General features: G+C 40.0%; 3 protein-coding genes across 4 annotated transcripts; 1 reads left to right on the forward strand and 2 right to left on the reverse strand.

Annotated features, from left to right (window-relative positions):
• Positions 1-2,432: 2,432 nt before the first annotated feature.
• On the reverse strand, positions 2,433-5,129 carry rfesd (Rieske (Fe-S) domain containing). 2 transcript variants are annotated; one of them, XM_056401084.1, is made up of 4 exons: positions 5,077-5,129; positions 3,820-4,006; positions 3,402-3,436; positions 2,433-3,084 (listed from the first exon to the last, which is right to left on the reverse strand). In XM_056401084.1, exons 2-4 carry the CDS (start codon positions 3,974-3,976, stop codon positions 2,797-2,799), a joined length of 480 nt encoding a protein of 159 aa, XP_056257059.1. In that variant the 5' UTR covers positions 3,977-4,006; positions 5,077-5,129; the 3' UTR covers positions 2,433-2,796. The 2 variants fall into 2 exon arrangements, with proteins under 2 accessions (XP_056257059.1, XP_056257069.1); XM_056401094.1 differs by having other exon boundaries at positions 3,820-3,990; positions 5,077-5,095.
• A 793-nt stretch (positions 5,130-5,922) lies between these two features.
• nudt2 (nudix (nucleoside diphosphate linked moiety X)-type motif 2) lies at positions 5,923-8,061 on the forward strand. The gene is made up of 3 exons (XM_056399352.1): positions 5,923-5,984; positions 6,950-7,080; positions 7,221-8,061. Exons 2-3 carry the CDS (start codon positions 6,954-6,956, stop codon positions 7,541-7,543), a joined length of 450 nt encoding a protein of 149 aa, XP_056255327.1. The 5' UTR covers positions 5,923-5,984; positions 6,950-6,953; the 3' UTR covers positions 7,544-8,061.
• Positions 8,062-9,758: 1,697 nt separating this feature from the next.
• ube2r2 (ubiquitin-conjugating enzyme E2R 2) lies at positions 9,759-21,923 on the reverse strand. The gene is made up of 6 exons (XM_056399825.1): positions 21,114-21,923; positions 20,540-20,729; positions 17,964-18,050; positions 17,745-17,842; positions 15,290-15,424; positions 9,759-15,150 (listed from the first exon to the last, which is right to left on the reverse strand). The coding sequence occupies exons 2-6, from the start codon at positions 20,714-20,716 to the stop codon at positions 14,865-14,867; spliced, it is 783 nt and encodes a 260-aa protein (XP_056255800.1). The 5' UTR covers positions 20,717-20,729; positions 21,114-21,923; the 3' UTR covers positions 9,759-14,864.
• Positions 21,924-22,968: the final 1,045 nt, after the last annotated feature.

Genomic DNA, 22,968 nt, shown 5'->3' on the forward strand with positions numbered 1-22,968 from the left:
AGTGTTGTCCTGCTCACCCAAACATACTTTAATACGTTATTGTGAGCGCAACACTCATGTGTGCCATTAACTTCCAGTCTCTTGTCCGTGAATCTCAAAGACAGGGACTAAATTCCGACACATGAATAAACACAGCAAGAACTGCCAAGTGGCATAACTGTGGGGAGAGGTGTAAATGATAGGCTACAGCTTGAAAATATACAGTATTTTAACTGGCTTTGTTTGTGTTTTGTTGAGGGAATCTGTCAATGATAAAAGGTGATAATGAGGTCTGTAGTTTCCTCTTGGACAAACTACACTCCTATTATTCCAGGCTTTTTGAGAGGAAGAATAGCCTGAGCCTTAAAGCCTCTTGTGTCATTCACAGCCTCAATGAATAATGCATAAACTTAAAACCAATAGAGTGTTTAGGCCCTGGGTCTGAATGCCCTGCAACACTTGAAATCCATGCTGCTTACATGCAGTGCAGACTGGAATAAGACACTAGCTGTGCTGAGCAGTTTCCCCAGACAGCTTGCTCTTTATCTTGACAAAGAGCCTTCTACTTGACCTCCTGCAAATGACCACTTGCACATAATGGTTTCTGCCTTGTATCAAGATTCTCAATTTGACTACATAATCATATTTCAATATTTAATGTGTAGTAACTCAGCCTCCTTGTTGCATGTAACCCAGGGCCCTGTGCATGTCTTGATTGTATTAAAAGCGTCACATAGGCCAAGGCCCTCAGAGGGTGTTGTGAGTTGTGAGACCAACATCATTCATGCCCTGAGGAGCATCATTCACCAGCCCTTGTGTGCTCAACCCATGGCATTTTCAGCTCTGGTGCCAGGTCACTGTTTTACCCTGCACTGTGGGTACAGAAACAGAGAAATAATTTGAATCTGACAGGCTGTCTTGGCCATTTACATCAAATGGTTAAGAAATTATATAAATTAACAACCCCACCTTTGGATTTTTTGCAATTGATATAAGTTGTGTGACAGATTTGTTAAATGATGTTAAATTTGAGTGAAGAAGGAGAGAGATAATAATATTTGTATGAATGTATTTTTTCCCTAGCATGGGTAATTTAGCTTGTCTGTGGCTGAACAAAATGTTTGGATGTAGTCATTTTTAAAAGGCCACTCACAATGATTTTCCACATGGACATCAGTTCAGTCATCATGAACAGTACTGCTCAGTTGTTTAATGTTTTCTGTGGCTCTGGAGGGAGCTTTCTAATATCTGAGAAAATAACCCTGATTGTTGCATTGGACTGAAAATTTAAATTTAAATTTAATTTTTATGCACTAAAAGTGTTGAGTTTTAAAGACAATGTTTTTTTCCAGGCAGGAAGACATTATCAAGATGCATTAAGGGAATTACAGGAGGCAGCGTTTTCAGAGCTTGACCCACACTGACTAAAACTAAAAGTTACTATATCTCAGGCGCTGCTTTACAAATTTAGATCATTCTTTTTTCAACCTGTTTCTTGCCAGTCCCAATTCTCCAATTCTATGGCTGTGCAGTGCTAAATCTCCTGAGTACTACTTTGAGCATCACAATGCCACATTAAAAATCACAGCTTAGCAAAATTAAACAAAGTCAGGGTTAGAGATACTGGAGACATCATGTACATTAAAGGAATAGTTTCATATTTTGGGAAATACACTTATTTGCTTTCTTGCCAAGAGTTAGATGAGAAGATCAACTCCACTCTCATCTCATCTGTCTGTTCAATATGAAGCTCGAGCCAGCAGCCGGCTTAGCTTAGCATGAACATTTACACTAGCTCAGTCCAAAGGTAAACAAAATTTACCTACCAGCTCTTCTAAAGAGCTCTAATTACTCCTGTAACTCCTGTTTTCAGTCTGCATGCTAAGCTAATGCTGCTAACTCAAGCTTCATGTCAAATGTCAAGACTATTCCTTTAAAGCAGAATAACCTGTATGTTGGATGTTCACAACAAAACCTTGAAATTCTGTACCTTAGTGCAGCAAACTGGCCATGAGGACAGGACTGGAGAGCCTTCCAGTCAACCACAGTACCTTTTTGAAGCTGCTGTCAACACACCTTTTAACAACCCCAGGGATTTGCTGTGTCCTCAGCAAGGTTCTTTGTTTTTGTTTTTTTTTCAGTCGCTGGGGGAATTCTATCCAGTGGACAAGAAACACCTCACAACACAAATCCCAAATGCTTGCTATTCAACGAGACATTCTTGTTTTCTGATATTATCTGAGGGAATAAGAAGACATACATATTACAAGAAGTGGCCACTATTGTGGTTCACATTAATGATTTTCCACTTTAGGGCATTATTGATCAGAGTAAAACTTTTTATCTTATTGATTCATTCAGTGTATGCATAATACACAAGGAGTATTGAAATGCACAGGGACACACGAGTGTGGGCATGTAGCTACCTTGTTCCACTGCCCAATTTGAGAACAGAGAATCAGAAATCAAAATTCACCCACAAGAAAAGTTTATTTATGTGATGGTTTTGAGAAAGAAAAATCTACATAACATGGAAATACTATGTGACCTGACTTTTGAGGAGGACATTTCATGTGTGTAAACAACGAAGCAGCCACAAGTAAAGCTATTTAAAATTCTAAACACTCCCGAACTCGAAAGAAGAAGACCCATTTTGAGGCCATGCAAGCCAAACTGATTAGTTGAAGTGGAGCACTAAGTGTATGTCATTAAATATCTGACATCCTCTTCATACAGTCATCATGCAGTCATTTAGAGGAGATCAGGGGAGTCAAAAGGAGACTATAGGGATTCCATCTCCATCTATCTGTGTCACTATCAAGATGTTTTCTTCTCAGCAGCCTCAGCTTTGGCCCTTTCCACCTTGCCCTTTTCTCCCTGGTAGAAGTCTGATTCGATCCAGCTTGTGCCCTCAGAGAGCTTGACATAGACTTCCCCGTTGGTCTCAGTGACCATGTGGGTCCGCTGCTTCACACCCTTGGAGTACCATCTGGGCACAGGCGGCTTTTCCCTGGGGTCAGTGCCCTTGTATATGCACTCCCCTTTGGCAAGAGAGAGCTTGTACTTGTGGTTCGGACAAATTATGCACAGCTTGCCGTCAATTTCCTGTGTGGGTTGAAAGAAAGTAGGTAAACAATGATAAGTGAAGGACATTTAAACCCTTTGGCATTTTAATATTTGCATAAGATTATACTAATGCTATGCAGGTTTGATGTCATAATTACAGTATTCCTTCTGATCTTATAGCTGGGCAGCTACCTTAAAGGATTTTAAATGCAGATGGACTAGCCTGTGAAAGCAGCAATGGGATAACAAAAAAAATAGCACACTGCAGGGCTTTGACTTCAATGGCATTTTGGCTTCTTTCCTGCGGGTCAGACAAAAAGCAACCTTTAATCTCTTAAGTCAAATGTAAACGTCACCTCAATGTCTCCATTCTGCAGCATTCCCCCAGCATCTGTTGGGAAGATAGAGGATCAGTGTATTGTAGAATAAGCAAACAGTTTACAGCACACTAACGTTTTGGCTGACTGGACATACTTTCAGGGTGATATGTGCTAAAATGTCCTACGGATAACAATTTTTAAGCCAGCCGTGTTAAATGTACCATGACAGGACTTATATTCTATCATTTTTAAAGTGGTTCACTGAAGGTATTCATTCAGCCACAATACTCTTGATCCCAATGAAAATATATATCGTTGAATGAAGATTAATTGCTTGTAATATATTTATCATGTATGATGAGATTTGACTTGAAACTAAAGCATAATGGTCAAACTTTTTATCTCTTATAAATAGCCGGTGTTTTGAGTTCAACACTAGAAGAATTATACTCACGATAACAGTAAGAATCCATAGCGTAGAAGCCACCCTGATGGTAGATGATCAGTATATCCCGACCCTCCAGTGTTCTGAAAGAGCGCTTCGCTTCAATCATTTCATCCTTTTTCCCCACAAAATGAAGCCCTCCTGTAGACTGCTCCTTCTTCTCCATGGCTCTTTGAAACACTGTTTAGAAGGCAAGCTGGAAATATCACAATTTAGCATTAATCATAAAGGAGCAAGTTTTTTTTCGTTACAAAATCACAAGACTGGTTGCAGCTATCACCCTCTGTGCAGCAAAACAACTGTAATGTATTTCTCTATGAGAACTCCCACTGAAATCTTAACTACATGAAAAGTGTGGCTTTTGGATTTGTCACTGGGATTATTGTGTTGGCACCACCCATCACAGTTGTCATCTTAAATTAAGTCCACAAAACCTCCAGAACATTCAGCTTCAAGAATTCAAGCAAGGACATGTCTTGGCACTGATCAGCTCTACTCCAAACACACTCAGACTTGCAATATTAATCCCTAATCTCAGTCTAATTTTATAGGGTAAAATAAGAATTGTGATTAAAAAAAATGTTTTAAAAAGCTGTCAAAGACTAAAGGAAGCCTGACCCATTAGCAATTTAACAGTGGAATTATGTCTATACCTAAAAATATTTTTTTGTAGTGTCTTCCCTAAATTTAGAAAAGCGTAGCATACGTCAAGTGTTCAGTGATTGTCTTACATGACCTACATGAAAGTTGGGCCAAAGAAAATGACATAAAACAATGATCTGGCTGTCATCATTGTACAAAAGAATCAGTCATCTAAAGACCACAGTTCTGCATCGTCTCTATGTGAAATCTCGGTGACAGTATTTACCAAAAATATCTGAATGCAGGGTAACCTGACCCCAAGTGTGATTCATGTATAGCGGAGTGGAATAATGAGCACTTCAGTGCAGGCTGAGTAAGCACAGTAGTAGTAGCAGCAGCAAAAGTCACATGCCCTGAAGCCTCTGGCTAAACCAAAGACAGCTACATTATATGAAGGAAGGAGCTACAGAGCAGCAACATAATTATTTATGCAAGAGCAATACATTTTCCTCAAGTGAGCCTTTAGGGACTTAAGGTTAAATTCATACAATTCCTTCCTACAATTCCAAGTGTGTTATGTTCAAGCATCCATCCTGCCTGCCTGTCTGTCTGTACCTCTCTCTATATATTTTTGGTTTTTGCCTCAAAATACAAAACACATTTTCCCCCTATTTAGGAATTTACCTTGAAACTCAGCAGCAGTGTCTCCTCTGTCAAGCTGAAGAACTGTACTGCTGACAGCCAAGGGTTGTGTGGGAAGTGGGGCCCATCTCTATTATCTTCAGACACAAGCTGTCTTTACACTGGGTACATATCTTATCTGACTCTCACAAGCACAACAGCTATTAGATTGAATAAATAATTTTTTTTCCCTAAAAGCATTTGTTTTAACTTGTTGTTGGGAGAGGTTTCCGAAAGGATATATCTCTCTATTTAAACTTAATTATTTAAAATATAAGTATTATTATTTGGGCATTTTATTCTCATTGGGTCTCCTGTTTTGCATCCAAATTTTTATCACCATCTTCATCTGCAGTTGCATCCAAGTAACTGGGTCACCGAGTACATTCACTCAAACACTGTACCTAAGTAGTACTTTAGCCCTCTACATTTGAGAGGGAAATATTGTACTTTTTAATACACCACATTTATTAGCAGGGCAGCAATAGTTATTAGTAACTATTTACATACAAAAGACACAATTGATTTAAAAAATAAATGATTACAGATGAATATACCCAACGCCTTATTAAGTCGTTACAAAAATAAAGACAATAATCAATAATAATATCAATACTCAATTAATATAACATAAGAGTATATATCATATTATATCGTTATAATATAACCATACATTATTACAATATAATATACCTGAATATGGCCAATTCTGAATATTTAGTTTCACTTATTACGGGATATTTCATTAGTAATCCTACTACCATTAATACTGCTGCAATTTAGCAAAGCGGAACTGTTGTGTCTTCAAAATTGGCAGGACCTATTTCTCAGTACACCGCCCTGCCCCTCTGTGATTTCAGTCGTTGTGAAACAAACAGAGACCAGTCAAACACTGTCACAGTGAAAAGACCGTAAGTTGCTGACATTTTTGAAGATTAGTAGCTAAGTACTGGTCAGACTGGCAGTCTGTGTGCACGAAGGATAAAACTGTGAACATGTTCTGTGGAAACATCCGCACTGAGGATAGAAACTATAACATCCCGAGCAAGTCCAGTCACTCTAGTGTTCGTGCAAGCACAGAAGTGAAGCTAGCTAACGAGCTAACTATTATTTAGGAGCCATTTCATTTCTATCTGTTCGACACCATACCTATGATAAGAATAATAAAAGTCTGGCAGTGGTCGACCCTTTAATAGTGACCTTCTTGCGTTGTAAAACTCGTCTCAGGCTCGCTGCTGGACTTTGATTCGTTAATTCACAAGACAAAAGCTTGAATGACGCCAGTATGTTGGATTTGAACTGGAGAGCCTGCATGCTAGAATCAATAGGGGTTGTTGTTAATGTCCCGTATAGTAACTGTCTGTCTTATTTTGCTGTACCCTCGATTCTACTAGATATTTCAGGAATAATAATTTCAAAATCCTCTTAAAAATAGTTGACCCTTTAATGTACCCATCATCAAGTCTTACATATTTTAACTGAACAACCAACTGTGTGTTTACATGTCAACATAATCTGTCAAATACAGTTTTGAATAACCTGTTATTTGCAAATCATCATGAAGAACATTTTTGTATGCCTCCCCATCATGTGAACATGTAAACATTTAAAAATCTAATAACAAAGGGCACAAAATTACTCCTTAAATTAACAATATTCTTAAATGTTTCCACCAAAAGATGCATGAATTCAAAGCCTTAGGAAACTTGCCTTGACGGTGAATTTCTCTGTATTTCAGCAGTTAAAAACTGACTCTAGATATAATAGACGGTCTACTAAAAGTATCTTTTCCTTACAATACAATATAGTCTTGTTTTCTGTAAATCTGTAACATAACATAATGCAAAATCTGTTTGTGTGCAAAATTGTTAAACAGGGAGATGGCGCTGAGAGCTTGTGGCTTTATAGTGTTTCGACGTCTAGCCAGCTGTATTCCCCCACCAGACAACATCGAGTACCTCCTCCTGCAGACCTCTTATGGGAAACACCACTGGACCCCCCCCAAAGGTGTTTACAAGTTCAAGAACAGTACATTTCTCATATAGTTGATGACAGATATTAATGAGCTAAGTTCTGTTAATATAGATTTTATATGAGAGACATTAAATGTTGCTTGTGCCTGTTGCGTTTAACCTGTTCACCATCAGGTCACGTGGACCCAGGTGAGGATGATCTCACCACGGCACTGAGAGAGACCAAGGAGGAGGCGGGGCTGGGTGCAGAGCACCTGCAGGTGATTGAAGACTTTGTGCAGGAGCTGCACTATGAGGTGCAAGGCAGACCCAAGGAGGTGCTGTACTGGCTGGCCGAGCTGAGAGACCCAGGGACAGCAGTGACTTTGTCTGACGAGCACCAGGACTACCGCTGGGCCCGGCTGGAGGAGGCTTGCAATCTGGCCCAATACAAAGATCTGCAGGACACACTGAGAGCAGCACAAAGGCACTTACAGGCTCAGCAGGACAAACAGTGATATGATGGGATTTAAACCCTACTGAGGGGACAATTCAAGATTGGAAATAACTGTCATCTGGTATGCGGGAACCACATTATTTTGGCATCCAGTGTGAAAGTACAGCCTTTACTAATGTAATTTAATGATGCTGTCTATTTCTGCTTTTACTGTTTGTCTTTGTTTAAAGACTTTGTCTCTAGTGTGCAGTCATATGTGGAGACACAATTGATTTTCTTCACTCAAAACAAAGGTGAGCAGGAAGGAAATTAAAAATTGCAAACCAGATTAGTGATTTTATCACAGTCACTTCACAAAATGATGATTATCTGTGTGTCTTTGAATCTTATTAGTGATGTTGCTGCTTTGAATGTAAAAAAACTAAAACTAAATTAAGGAGGCAGCCTCTTAGTCCCACTGGAAGTCAGTAAAAACAAACGGACCTAAAGAGGAGAATGTGTCATTTGTGGTGATACTGTTTTATCTGTCTGTTGTTTGAATCAGATTTAGCCAAAATAAAAAATGTTCCTACTTCTCAATTCTAAAATATTTCTTTTTTTTTTTTTTCTTTTTAAATATGAGGAACAGAGATGCAAGGGGATCTCACACTCAGAAATAGAATAGATGCCAATATCCAATACTGGGGCACAAATTTCTTTAGTATAATGGCTCAAGTGAAAAGGTAAGTGGATAAAAAATAAATTGTAGACAGTAGATGCTGCCACAGGGTGGGGACAGAAACACATTTTTTTTTCACAGTGCTGTACATTTGGTAACGTAGGCTCAACAACACTGCAGGCTGTAGCAGTACACCTTATATGACCTTTGACGTCCTATTTTTTTTCTTACAGTTCTCAGTTTGAAAATAAAAATGAGAGACACTATTATTATGGTTATTATGATTCTAGTTGAATTTACTCATCATAAATGTCAAACAATGAACATCAGGATAACCATATTTGTTTCAGATTTTATATTAAACTATTTCTCATGTAGCATTTTGTAATTAAACCATTTCCAAACAGGCTCATGTTTGCTCAGTGTCTGATTCTCATTTTGAGATGAGGTAAGTGAGCCTGGACATGATAATAATACTTATGTTTTTTATCCAGTCAATCTAGCACTGCTGTGAAATCAAGTGATACTTTATGGAAACAATATAAACCTAAAAAGCTGGAAGTCGGGTGAAATGCAAGTGGGACATAAAACCTTGACCCTCATGGTCAGCAACGTTGTACTATATGGAGGTACATGTTCTACTCCGGACTTCACTCCGCAGAATTACATTAATGGCCTTTGCTGAAGGGATGAAATAAGAGTAATTAGAACAACAAACAAAGAAACAAATGTGCTCTTTCAACTCATAATGGAAGTACTCACTTCAATTAACCACCATGTCTTCTGGCTATTTTAGGGACACAGGAAACACAGTAAGTGGAGGTGTGAGTGACCTGTATCATTTGACTTTCATGAGATACATATAAAGTAAAACGGTTCTACATGCAGAAAAAGCTGGAATATTGCTTTAAGACTCATCAGGGCATCATTGAACCAGTAATTAATTTCATGCCTGGCAGAGCATAAAAGTTCCTCTTTCAATGATAAAGGACAATGAATGGTTCTGAATTGAAATGACCAGTTTCCTCATGTTTACACATTTCATGAGCAACTTAGAAGTTTTTATGTCATCTTATTATAAAGTATGGAATATCTTTTAACATCATCTCTATGCACTAACTGTCATAGTGAATTTTAATTCAGGTGCAATTATGGACCATAGGTTACATAAAATTGGCCATTAAAAAGTTTTAAAGGGTTGTTTCACAAAAATACGACAAAAACCTGCCTCCTTGCTACTGGCATTTCCTGCTGTACAGATACAGTGATTTTAGGTGCATTAAAACATTGAAATTTTAAATTTTAAACATTTCAGCAGCAACAATATGACAGTGTCACAAAGTCTGAGTTCCAGTTAAAAACTATGGTCCTATGGATTCTCCACAGTAACAAGAACATTATTTTTGGAAACCCACGTTGCTGTAGGATTTTTAAAAAATATAATAGTCAATTGTATTGGAGTGGAGGCAGAAATCTCAGAGACATATGACTAGATACTTCAAGGGCCACGTTTTTTGGTAATTTTGATGAACCATGGTATAAGCTAACACATCCACAATAACACACTAGCAAGCCTTTAAAGCATGTAGGAGTGAGCAGTGGAAACCAATAAGCAGAATAAGGTGAAAACCTTTCATCAGGTTTCAATGACATACTGTTTTATTTTGAATGATTTTCCAACTTAACCACAATAACTGTACGCCTCCATTTGCATATCAATTTTACTCCAAAAACCAGCTCGCTGTGTTGTCTGCTTTCCATGACATGTGGGCTTAGCAACAGATATCAAAGCCGTATCGCAAACAAACCCAACAATGTATTTTTTTTTTTACAATAGAAACTTTATGAGTGACATTTGCATCCTCACAAACACAAAATGTTGAGGAAAAAAATGAAATAAAATCAAAGAAGAAACCAACAAGAACAGCATTAACATCAATTGGTGTGGACACGTTGTGGTAGCATTGTGGACAGTTCAGTCCATTAAATGTGTGACTATGTGAAGGCCTCAAGTGGACCTCACAGTGTTGACCCACACTTCAAATAATACACACTTGTGGACACACATGCTCACACACACACACAGATTAAATGAACTTAATGATTTCATTCAGTCTTTTGTATGTAACAGTGTGTATGGAATAACATCTCTACATCTTAGACTGCGGTCCTTTGAAGCGAGTATAGGTTGAGTTTAGGAATTTTCCTCATCCCTCAGAGATAATAATAGTTAATATAATAATAGTTGGTGGCTCTCTTCCCTCAAAAGGCCTCCTTAGCTTTTCTCCACCTGCGCTCATTATACAAACAAGGCATACCATTAAGTAAAAGAGTGGAGGGTTCTAATATTGAAGAGCTCTAAACCAATCATCAAATTGCTATCATAAGGGCTACACTACGCCTATACTTAACACTAACAAAAACAATGATGCAGATTCAGATTTTTACTTTGCGTTAGCAGGCAAAACCTTGGCTTTAAAGCAATAATTCAATATTTTGGGAGATACGCTTCATTGCTTGCTGAGTTATGTGAAAAGACTGATACCCCTCTATGAAATATGAAGCTGCCGGTTATCTTAGCTTAGCTTAGCACCAAGACTGGAAAACGGGGAAACAACTGGCCTGGTTCTGTGAGAAGGTAGACTTCAGAAACTCACTGCTCCTAGCCAAGAAATAGCCTGGCACAGAATCCCTGTTAAAACATAAAACTTGTCATATTTATGTTACAGGTTTTACAGACATAATGTCTTAATTAGTGAGCTTAAAAGGTGCTGGTAGGTGGATTTTGTTACTTTTGAACAGAGGCAGTCTAGCCGTTTTCCTTGTTCCAGTCTTTGTGATAAGCTAAGCTAACCAGCTGCTGACTGTAGCTTCATATGTATATTGAAGAATAGTTCAATATTTTTAAAAATATGCATATTCACTTTCTGTCAGAGAGTTAAATTTGTTAGATTAGATTATTAGATTAATTAGATCTGTTAAACATAAAACTATAGTTATCAGTTGGTTTGTTTAACTTAGCATGAAGACTCGATAAAGGGGGAAACAGCTAGCTTGGCTCTGACCTGTGGTACCAAAATCAGCCTACCAGCACCTCTAAAGCTCAGTAATTAACATGTTACATCTCATTTGTTTAATCCGTACCAAAACCAAAGTTGTTTTATGGTGGTTTATGTGATGTATTATTTTTTGGCTCTAACCAGTTTTCCAGCTACCAGTGGGGACTCCAGGTAGTTACTATTCCCAGCCCAGACATAGTTCAGCACATAACCCCTGTAAAATGACGAATGGTCATTTTTTCATCTCAGTTTATGTACGGATTTAACAAATGAGATATCAATCAGTGAGCTTAATGGGTGCTGGCAGGCAGATTTTTTTACTGCTGGACACAGCCAGGCTAGCTGTGACTGGAATCTTTGTGCTAAGCTAAGCTAACCAGCTGCTGGTCTTCACTTCATACACTTAACGGACATACATGAAGAGTGGTATTGATCTTCTTTTCCAACTCTCCACCAGAAAGTGAATAAATGTACTTCCCCAAATGTCAAACTATTCCTCTAGCAGGTACACATGAGATTGGTACTTTCTGTTACTGACGATGTATTCTACCTCTGTATATGGTGTGGAATGGGCAAAAAATGGTGACCACATCAATAAAAGTTCAGAATCTCTGGCATCAATCCACTTCCTGCTGTGCCTTGATATCAAATCCATTTAAGATCCGGTTCAGGAGTGGATTTCCTCTCCCCGTCCTCTACAGAATCCAAGCCGGCAAAACACAGGGCCGGGAGAAATGTTTCACTCCTTTGGCTTCACATTAAAATCCAAAAGGAATCTCTTTAAGAGTTTATCCAAACAGCGTTTAATCCACTACATGCATCCATTGCTCCATAGTCTTTAAAATGAGAGGTTGTGGGGCTGTACTTGGTTTCCTTGGCATAAAATCCAGCCACGTGAATCAAAGGTTTGCCCCAGTGCTCCATTGTGTGTCAACAGGGGCAACAGATTGATACCGACAACCATTAACACACAGCTCAAACGTGCGGTTTACTTGATGCCGTACAAGTAATATTAGTCACATTATGCTGTTCAGTGCGTTCAGAAGTTTAATACTCAGAGGGTGCTCAGTCAAATCCTCAGCCAGTTCAGGCCTCCCAAAACAGCACTAGAACACAGTGCAAACACACTGAATGTTTTCTCAACTGGACAAAGTCCAAAAGGTCATATGGGCAAACTCACTTGTGTGACAGACCTCTGCACCAGTTCCACAGAGACAGGAACAAGAAAACCCTGACATCGCAGTCAATAGATGAATCGTAAATGTAGACACACACACACATACATGCACACGCGCGCGCACACACACACGCGCACACACGCACACGCACACACACACACACACACAGATAACAGGCAATCAGTGTCATATTCATTCAAATGCAATTGTGTAGCTAAGCTGCATGTTGATTTTATCCCTGTTGATCAACAGACTCTGGATGTGGTGTAGCACAGTAACAACGTCCAATTTTCACTAAGTTGCACTGAAGCATAAGTTGGAGTCACAGCGCAAAACGTAACATTTTCACATCTATTGCAACATTATGTGAGCACTGCCTTGAGGACAAAGTCCCTACAGGTGAATTTTGATTTTTTAAATTTGTCTCTAGCCTACCAAGAATAAAACAACTTAAAGGACCCTAATCAGGACCAACAGCAACACTCAGTCACGTGTAAACACGCTGGCGGTGGGATTGGAGACTTTCAGTTCACTCTCTGCCCTCTAATAACACCCAGTGATGCAGAAAATAAGAAAGAAGAGGTGGAGGTGAGGAGCAGTTTGTGTTTTAAGTTTCTCTTTGACTGTTTTTTTTTCTCTCAGTGAAAGTCTATTGAGGCCCTGAGGTTTAAGAGGCAGAGAGAGGTGTAGGAGGCGATGTGAGAAAAGGTCTTAACCTTGTTCACCCCCAAACAAATGACGTTGTTTTGAGTAATTGTGAGGGAACAGTTGTGATGAACACTACTGAAGGTGAGTCCAAGAAGGTGGAGTCACAGCAGAGCCTGTGTTTCCAAGTTTAAGTTGATTGCATCAAAGTCGAACAGACAGGCGTGAGAGGGACAGAGATATTCTGCCACAGGACACACTGATGGACAGTGACAAGACAAGCTGGCCAGTGCATCATCTGGTTAATGAGCCAAACAGCAAAGTGTCCATTAGCCAGACTGTCTGAGGCATCCCAGAGAATACAAGGGACAAGTGAGGGAGGACAGAATGTCAACCAACTAAACAAGAAAAGTACATAAAAAACAGCAACAAGTGAAGACACGGTGGATAGAGCCAATCTTGTAACACAAAACCATACAACCTGACAAGGGCTAGCAGACAAAGAGCCGGCCAGCTACAGTGGGGTTCAAGAGACCACCACAAGGACAGTTTGTTTTCATCATTTATCAAAAACTAAGACAAGTTGTTTACTTTGCGGATGGTTTTCAAATAAAGACTACATTATTTAGAACTAATACATGCAAGTTTTATCTTTAGGAAATGCTTATAATTAATTGCAGGTATATGTAATGGCAAAATTTTCTAAAAATCATTGCATCACCAAGTATGCAGTATAACTCAAATATTAACACATATGACCTCCTACACAATGTTAATTATTGTGGTCTGTAAACTGTTACTACTGGTAATGTCTAAACACGAAAAAAGGCTGGAAATACTTTTTACAAATTTGTTTTTATCGAAACAAGGAGCAGACAGACCTAGAGAGGGCACCATGGTATAAAGCCAGCATCTTTATCAGACAGAATAACATCTGGATCCAAGATCCAAAGTCAACAAAGAAAGTCCTACTCCAAAACTATGGTTAAAAGACAAACTGTAGCAGTTGCCAGAGCATTTTCTTTAAAGGCAAAATATGTCTAATGGTTTAGCATGGACTGAATAATACTGCAGTTTCATTGTTGAAACTCTTGTTTACACAAGAAAAAAGAAATGTCATGATTGCAACCAAAAAACTTACAGTACAGTATGTGAGGAGTTGGTTGTATGAGAGAGTAATAAAACAGGGACTTAAATATTCAGGTGTGAGGATCTTTTGCCTCATCTGGAGTCTGTAACTTGCACATGATTAATCACTTGCTCACCATAGACTAATACTCCTCTACTCTGCAGAGGCATGCCATCATGTCTGGTTTAAATCAGTGTGGCGGAAGATCCTCAGCCTCCTCAATGGGACCATTAAAAATGCGAAATGTAATGCAACATCAGAAACACTCTCAGCGTTCTCACTAACGGTGCTAGAATTATTTCAAACTCTGCAAAATATTTCATGCTGGACAGAGTGCAAGCTGTAATTAAGGCAAACGGTGGAAACACCAAATCTGACGTTCAGTGAAAAAAGTACCAACAAACTTTTGCTGAAAATGTATGTAAGAGTGTTTGAGAATTATAGTTTGACCAATTATTGGTATTAGTTTAATAAATGATGAAAAGTTTTTGGCAGTAGACTTTTGACCCCACTGTATGTGCAAACACACACACACACACACACACACACACACACACACACACACACACACACACACACACACACACACACACACACACACACACACACACACACACACACACACACACACACACACACACAAAATTCTAACGTAAAACAGAAAAGAAGGAGGGTGGTGGGGAGTTGGCAGGGCGGAGTTATTATCCAGATCATCATGAGTCTTCATTGCCAGAGTCGTCCTGGTTGTCATATCGTCTGGTGGACGTCCCGCCGTCCTCCACGGCGCTGAGCCCCCCGGCTTCACCTACAGACTCCATCTCACTCTCGTCTTCTTCTTCATCCTCCTCCTCCATGTCGTCGTCGTAGAGGTCATCATAAAGAAGGTCTGAACTGCTGTCCTGGGAGGGAACTCTGGTCTGGACGCAGTACTCTGCCAGTGTGGTTGGGACTTTGACGCCATCGCGCTCAGCCTCTGCTGCTGTTGACATCACTTGCTTCCTGTGGGCCAAAAGGAATAACGTCTTTTTGGGGTGATTTCCAAATTATAAACATTTTTCTGGGCTGCTGCAGGACAGCAATATACTGTAATTCTTTGGTGTAAGCACATGTTTGTCTGTACATGGATAGTGGTTATTACCTGATAATCTCTGCATACTCCTTGTCCTTGCCTTTGCTGTCCCTCCATTTGCGAAACATGACAGAGGCATCCACATTGGCTGGAGAGAATGTGTTGGGCTCATTGAGCAGTGAGATCACACTAAGCAGGATAGTCCTGATCACCACGCAGAGCCACAGACAAACAGAAAATAAGGACACTCAAATATCAGATCTGTCATTGTATGAAAAAAAAAACTACACAATTTTTGAAACTATAGTAATCTCAGTTACATGCTACAGCCAATCTGCCTAGACTTTCAAATACAGACTCAGCACTTTATCTCTACTCCTGGAAAAAATCTATCTTGCTGACTTGCTAAATTTAAAAGAACTTCTGAACACTACCCTGCAGAAGCAGTGCCTCGGTCTTTAGAGGTCACACAGAACAAAGGACTGCTAAAAGTGAACTGTTAATTTACACTGTTCTTGATTTTGCAGAATTGGTGAATTATGCTATACTGCTCATGTTTTTCAGATTTCAAAATTTGTTCTGTCTGTAGAAGGGCATAGCAAGTCCTTTACCTCAGCTTTCTTATCCTATAGTCTATGTTGGAGAATTTCAATTTAATTATTTAAATATTTTTTAAAAAGTCCCTTAAAGTGAGATTTCCATGTCTTTTTTGATTAAGTCTAGGTGCTAAATTAATACTGTGAAAGTATTAAAGCACTCAGTCCACAGAGAAATGCACACAGCTTGTGTTCAGAAACTGAGGCTTAAAATGAGCCATCAGGACTTCTGTAACTTTGTGATATCACAACAAAGCTCCAGAGAGAAGCCTGAGAGAGGAGGTATATATATATGTGTGTGTGTGTGTGTGTGTGTGTGTGTGTGTGTGTGTGTGTGTGTGTGTGTGTGTGTGTGTACATATATATATGTACTTAATCATCACAGTATAACACCAAGACAGTTAAACTTCAGGGATATCAATCTGTCCATTGAGGAAGCACAAATGATTGTGAATCAATTTCACATGCTTTGGTGCAAATGAAAGTGACAACAGGTGCAATGGAGAGGCAAAAGCAAGACAACCCCGAAAAGGGAATGGTTTCGCATGTGGTGGCCACAGACAATTGCTCTGTCCTGATCCTTCCTGACTGATTCTTCTCTAGTTTTGGGTTTTGCTAGTATCCTTGTCACTACTGGTAGCATGAGGAGGTACCTGCAGCCCAATCCCAATCGGGTCGCACAGATAGTCCAGCTCCTCCAGGATGGCACATCCATACGTGTGGTTGCAAAAAGGTTTGCTGTGTCTCCCAGCACAGTCTCAAGAACATGGAGAAGATACCAGGAGATCGGCCGTTACACGAGGAGAGCTGGACAGGGCCGTAGAAGGGCATCAACCCAGCACCAGGACCGGTACCTGCTCCTTTGTGTGAGGAGGACCAGGAGGAGCACTCCTACAACATAACCTCCAGCAGGCTACTGGTGTGCATGTTTCTGACCAAACTGTCAGAAACAGACTCCATGAGGGACCGATGCTCACAGCCCAGCACCGTGCACCTCGATTGGCATTCGCCAGAGAACACTAGAATTGGCAGGCCTGCCATTGGCGCCCTGTTCTCTTCACAGATGAGAGCAGATTCACACTGAGCACATGTGACAGGCGTGAAAGAGTCTGGAGATGCCATGGTGAACGTTATGCTGCCTGTAACATCATCCAGCATGACCGGTTTGGTGGTGGGTCAGTGATGGTCTGGGGAGGGTCGCACAGTCCTCCATGTCACAGCCAACGGTACCCTGACTGCTGTTAGGTACTGGGATGAAATCCTCAGAGCGATCGTCAGACCTTATGCTGTTGCAGTGGGACCTGGGGCCCCCTGGTGCTAGACAATGCCTCATGTGTCTCATGTGGCCAGAGTGTGTAGGCAGTTCCTGGATGACGAAGGCATTGATGCCATTGACTGGCCCTCACGTTCCCCTGACCTCAATCCAATTGATCACGTATGGGACGTTATGTATCGGTGCATCCCACGCTGCCAAGTACAGCCACAGACTGTCCAGGGGCTCACTGATGCCCTGATCCAGGTCTGGGAGGAGATCCCCCAGAACAACATCCGCCGACTCATCAGGAGCATGCCCAGACGTTGTTGGGAGTGCATACAGGCAAGCGGGGGCCATACACACTACTGATTCACATTATGAGTTGCCGTGATGAAATTTACGCAAGTTGGATCAGCCTTTGATTCCAATTTTTTACTTTGATTTTCGGTGTAATTGTGATTCCAGCCCTCAATGGGCTGAAGATTTTGGTTTCCATTAACCGTTGTTACATCATTTTGTTCTCAACAAATTATACAATGTACATCAGTAAAGACTTTCAACTTGAATAATTTGTTCATCAAAATTCGATTTGTGATTCATGTGTTCCCTTCATTTTTTAAAAGCAGTTTAGCTATGAAAAAACAACCAAACCAGAAGTTTTGTGGCAAGTTACCTGACATTCTGGGTGGGGTTCCACCTTTCAGAGGGCAACTCCCCGCTCTGAGGGTCATCAACAGGAGGGTGCAGGATGGAGATGCACACATCCCCGTTCTGGAGAGAGAAGAAAGTGGAGTGGTGCCATTTTATTAATAATATAAAAGCCAAAATTATCATAATAATGGTCACAAAAAGCGTGTAAAATCATTTAATGACAAACACAAAAATGTTTTACCTCATAAATGTTGGGGTGCCACATCTTGGTGAGGAAGCGGAAGGTTGGTGGGGAGTATGGGTAGTCAACTGGAAACTTGATGTGAGCCTGGGAGAACAAACAGAGGTTGACAGTTTTTGACGTGTTTTACAGAGAGTCCCTCAGGCCTGAGACCCCGGGGAGATGTGAGTTGATGCTTTGGCAGTATCACTGGTGCAGCACAGTGATATGTGAACTGTGAAAAAAATTAATTTCATAAATCCAAATAAACCAAAAACACATGTTTATAAACTGTGCAATGCATGCTTTCTCTACTAAGACAAAATAAATTCTTCCTTCATGTTGTCTCGTTGCCTCGTTGTGTTCTAGGAGATGCAAATAACTATTAACTTCATTATAAGCCTCAGAGACCGGAAAGGTTAAGAACAGCTGCTTTTCGCTAAACCCTGGTATGGACAGATTCCATGTGTCCATACTGGAGAGATCAGATCTGTCCAAGTTGGATTCTTTTCACTGATCAAGCCAGACTGTAATACTGCAATAAAAATAAACCCTCTCTTGACAGACTTTTCTAGCCTCACTAGTTGATTAATAACAAGAATTCAACCATAGTGACTTCCCGTACCCCTTCATTTGGAGTAGTTCACCACAGAGAAATGCACACTGTGCCAAGCCTACAATCACACTGTGCACCAGCTGAGAACTTTTAAACTTCAGCTGACACATTTTAAAGCCAAAAATTACCTGACATAACATTAGGTGCTTCTGGTTTTTAGTTTTCTTGCCAAAAGTATTGTGCAATTATCTAGGTGAAAGGCTTGTAGGCTTGGGTGTGTGTAACACTCCCCAGCTCTCATTGACCTGCTGCCATTGAGATAGGACTATCATTACTCCGCAACTAGTCACCGCACTGCTGCAGCCTTGGGACATTAAAAACACAGATGTCATGACACACTGCCATGAACTGATGTCCAATATCTATCAGTTTCCATACTGAAATATAGACACATCCCAGGCGCATGAACTATGCATGGTATGCACTACAGGAGCCATGCAGGTCACCAAGTAACATAGTTATACTATTAAATATTTTATATAGGTCAGTTACACCGGAAAAGTGTAACAGCAAACGCTTTTCTTTCTGTAATATACCAGACTCAACAAGTCAGCTTATTTGTAATAATGTGGTTCAGGGGAAAGCACTGTTTGCCTCAAAGCAAGAAGGTACTGGGTTTGATGGTGTCAGCAGACTGGGACCTCGAATTTAAAAGGTGTACTGCTTAGTTTTATCGGAAACTCTAAATTGCCCATGAATGTGTGTGTGTGTGTTTGAATTTGTTAGCTGTATAATGGACTGTAAACCTGTCCAGGGTGAACTTCACTTCTCACCAATGGCACCTATTGCATGTCTAACTGTACTCAAAGATGGATCCTCCTCAGTTGCTCTGAGGTCTCTCCCATTTTTTACCTCTTGAAGTTTAATTTTATGTGTGGAAGTTTTCCTTATGTGACCCCAGAGTCTAAGGATAGGGGGTGTAATATAATATGCTGTACAGAGTGTAAAAACCCTCTGAAACAAACTTGTGATCCAAGGCTTTATAAATAAAATTGATTTGGCTTGGTGTGATAAGAGATAACACAAGGATGTCTCTGTTAAGGCTAAAAGGCTAAACGTAAGGTAATCAACAGAGGCTAACTACAAGAGTAGATGGCAACACCTGCTCTGTATTATTTTGGCATTCCTGGAGAGCTACAGCATCTTCTGCATTGCCCCAACTTGCATGCGGGCGCCCACTGTACCGCATATTCTAGATGATTTACTGAATAAGTAACATGAAAGAAATGAAGATGAGTCTCATCATGCCCTTCTCTTACTCTTTCTCTGTGCTGAGGTGCCATTTATATCAGTCTCAGAGCTAAAAATAGCCATCTGAAGCACAACCATCATACAGTGAGGGGGGGGAGAAGGCTGGACAAGGAGAGTGGAGGGACAGGGGAGAAAGACTGAAGAAAAAAAAAGAAAAAAGAAATGGCTGCAGATCACAAATCTAAGGCCATCTGATATCAATCTAATACGATCCAATACAACAGCTCTGCCATAAATTCTACTTCTGTTATGAAGGTTATGATCAAGGTTTTTTTTCACACTGTCATAGAGAGGTTATATAGATTTTAGCACTCAGGTCATAGTTAGTACTGGTGTTCCACTGGACTGGCATTTATTCAGACGTATTTCTAATACCCCCCCCTCATGCATGTAAATGGAAAGAAAAACAATTATGAAAACCTCTCAATATAATTTAATGCAGTACAACACCACATCTAACACTGTCCTCACAAATGAGCATATAATTGAAATTACACATTTATGACAATGTCACCCAAAACTGAACGGTATAAACACTATAAGTCGCTGAGTGCATATCCTATTTTGGAAAAGAAAACTTGCCCAGGAACAAAGCTGCACTATATACTTGTATATAATCTGTTGCTGCTGGATCTAAATTAGCTTCATGAACATACCTCACTATCTAAACATGGAGCTCTGCTTTGCCCTTTCTGAATTCATAAATTGGTATGACAAAGTTTTGTCTGACCTTAAAGTAGCCTCCCTCATACAGGGTGTTTGGGGGCCCGAAGATGGCCACTTCCCAGTTGTAGAGGTCAGACTCCTCCACCAGAGTGATGCGGAAGCCCTCCACCGGCTGGTCCTGCAGAGACTTCAGCTCCATCATCAGGGCCTTCTGTGAACTAGGGGTTGCCTGATGGGCCATGTTAATCCCACTTCTGACACCAGTGACCACAGATTAGTGAAAGGTAGGTAGGTAGGTAGGCAGGTGGATGGGTCCAGAAGAGAGAAAAAAATTTTAGCTTAATATTATTGTCAAGATTCTACTTGGACTTCATGTATTTTTAATTTCATAACAGTTGACTCTGCAGCAAACACCCTGAATCTGTTAGCTTTGTTTGTATTGGCATTAGTCTCTAGAAAACGCCAGGACAAAATAAACAGCAAAACCTGAACAGATAACAACTCTTCTGCTAAACTGAACGACACATAGGGAATTCAAACACAAACAGGATATGTGGCCTGCCAAGCTAGCTCAGGTCAGTGCTTTAGTTCGCAGGCCCTTTATGGGGGAAAAAGCAAAGTTAATGAAAAGTGTTTACCTCTGTCTCCTTGCACTGTAATGTATATTCGTTTCGTTACAGCTGGACACTGGAAGGTAAACTCATTGGCTGTCCATGTTAGCCTAGCTATGTCTTGACAAACAGACAGTGACAGGAGCAGTGGGTTTTCTGCTAAAGCCTATGGCTGGTCCTCGTGTTGTGCTTCCGAAATTCTTTGTGTGCCAGTGTTGACAGTTGACATGGAGCTAGTATCAGTGTAAGTCACGGTCTCCTGTGGATCATTCTTGGGCTCAACAGAGGAAACCCGCTCTCCCTGGCACCTCTCCGTGCTGCTGGTTCGGTTCGGACAGGCGCTCAGCTGATCCCTGCTTGTTTATGTTTGTTTATCTGCTCTCTGGCTGTCTCAACTTCTCCACACGTCAGCTAAACCCCTACCGAGCAACTTCGTTCAAATGGAGCAGCTCCTCTGCTCTCTACCGTCCCCTCCGGTACAGTGGCAGTGCAGAAGCCTGATAAATTCGAGCCTACGGTCGCGAAAAGAACAGTAGGTGAGAGGTTTACACTCGCGAATTACAGTGGATTTAATCGATTTTTATTTTCCTCCCATCGATGCTTCCGGCTATCATTGCGCGTGTCTGCAGAACGTAAAGCACGCACGGGTCTGAACGTGACGTGCGCGCACTCGATGCTGAAAAAAAATTAAGATATTCACTAATTTAAGATTTTTTTTAAACGTAACAACCATAACCCCCAACATTAAAGATACACATGTACCTGATTCCATATATTTCAGTTGACATTACTTTTATGACCGGGGAAATAACATAGCAGCGAATTACATTTTATTTCCAGTTTCTTTCTATTCAAGTTGGCTACATTGTTGTTTTAACCTTTTATATAGTTTGTCAATAAACATCTTCTGCTTGACTTTAGCCTTATGTCTATGATTTATTCAGAGATATCACATTGCTTGAATTTGTAATAAAAAAGCTTGTGAATTCCACTTCAGGTACTATAGGAAGTCATTTACATCTCATTATATTTCCCAATCAGTCTCTGGTTAGTTGGTTAACTGTAAACTTATTCGGTAAGTTTAATTGATATAAAGATCATTTTACTTGAGAGACCTGAGAAGAAATCTGCTTCTGGTAAGTCAGTCATACAATGCAGTCATCACCGTCATCACACACAGATTCACTAATAAAAACATTATTTTAAAATATTATTTAAAATTTCAGCAAGTAGAACTTCAATGTATGTCCCTTAGGAATTAAGTCTAGACAGGTATTATGTTTTCATTGTGGTTTTGAGATAAATAAAACCATTTAGATATATGCACAGCTTCAAATTTGACCACTATTACTTCATTTCAGAAACTTCATTTCAGAAATTAATAAAATTATGATGTCTAATTATTCTGTCTTTGCTAATTCTCAGAGTCTCATGGAAATAAATCAACTAACTTTGGTTCAAGGTTGGGAGCAGAAGATCTGCTAGAAGAAGATATGTTACTCAGTCTTATAATAAAACATCTTAGGGAATCCTAGATTTGGTCAGGCTGTTATCTATGGACTAGCAGGACAAACCACATTACTGGGGAGAAGTACATTGAAAGGAAGCATAAAATTGCTGTGTTAGGCAGTTTAATATTCTTCCCAATAAACTTGAATGGTTGGATTTCACAGTCGATTGGATTCTCATATTCATTACAATTATCATCATCGTGGATCACTATCTTTCAATTTTTCAAACAAAAACTACAATAAAGATTATATAATACAAATTAATAACTTAACTTTGTCAACCCCAGGTTTTTGGATAAATGATTTGAGCTGCTCTTCTTCTCACTAAAGGCTTATTTAGATTTAAAATGAACACGCTTTTACTTTGTATC

The sequence above is a fragment of the Seriola aureovittata genome, chromosome 2, assembly GCF_021018895.1.
Source record: "Seriola aureovittata isolate HTS-2021-v1 ecotype China chromosome 2, ASM2101889v1, whole genome shotgun sequence".
NCBI lineage: Eukaryota > Metazoa > Chordata > Actinopteri > Carangiformes > Carangidae > Seriola > Seriola aureovittata.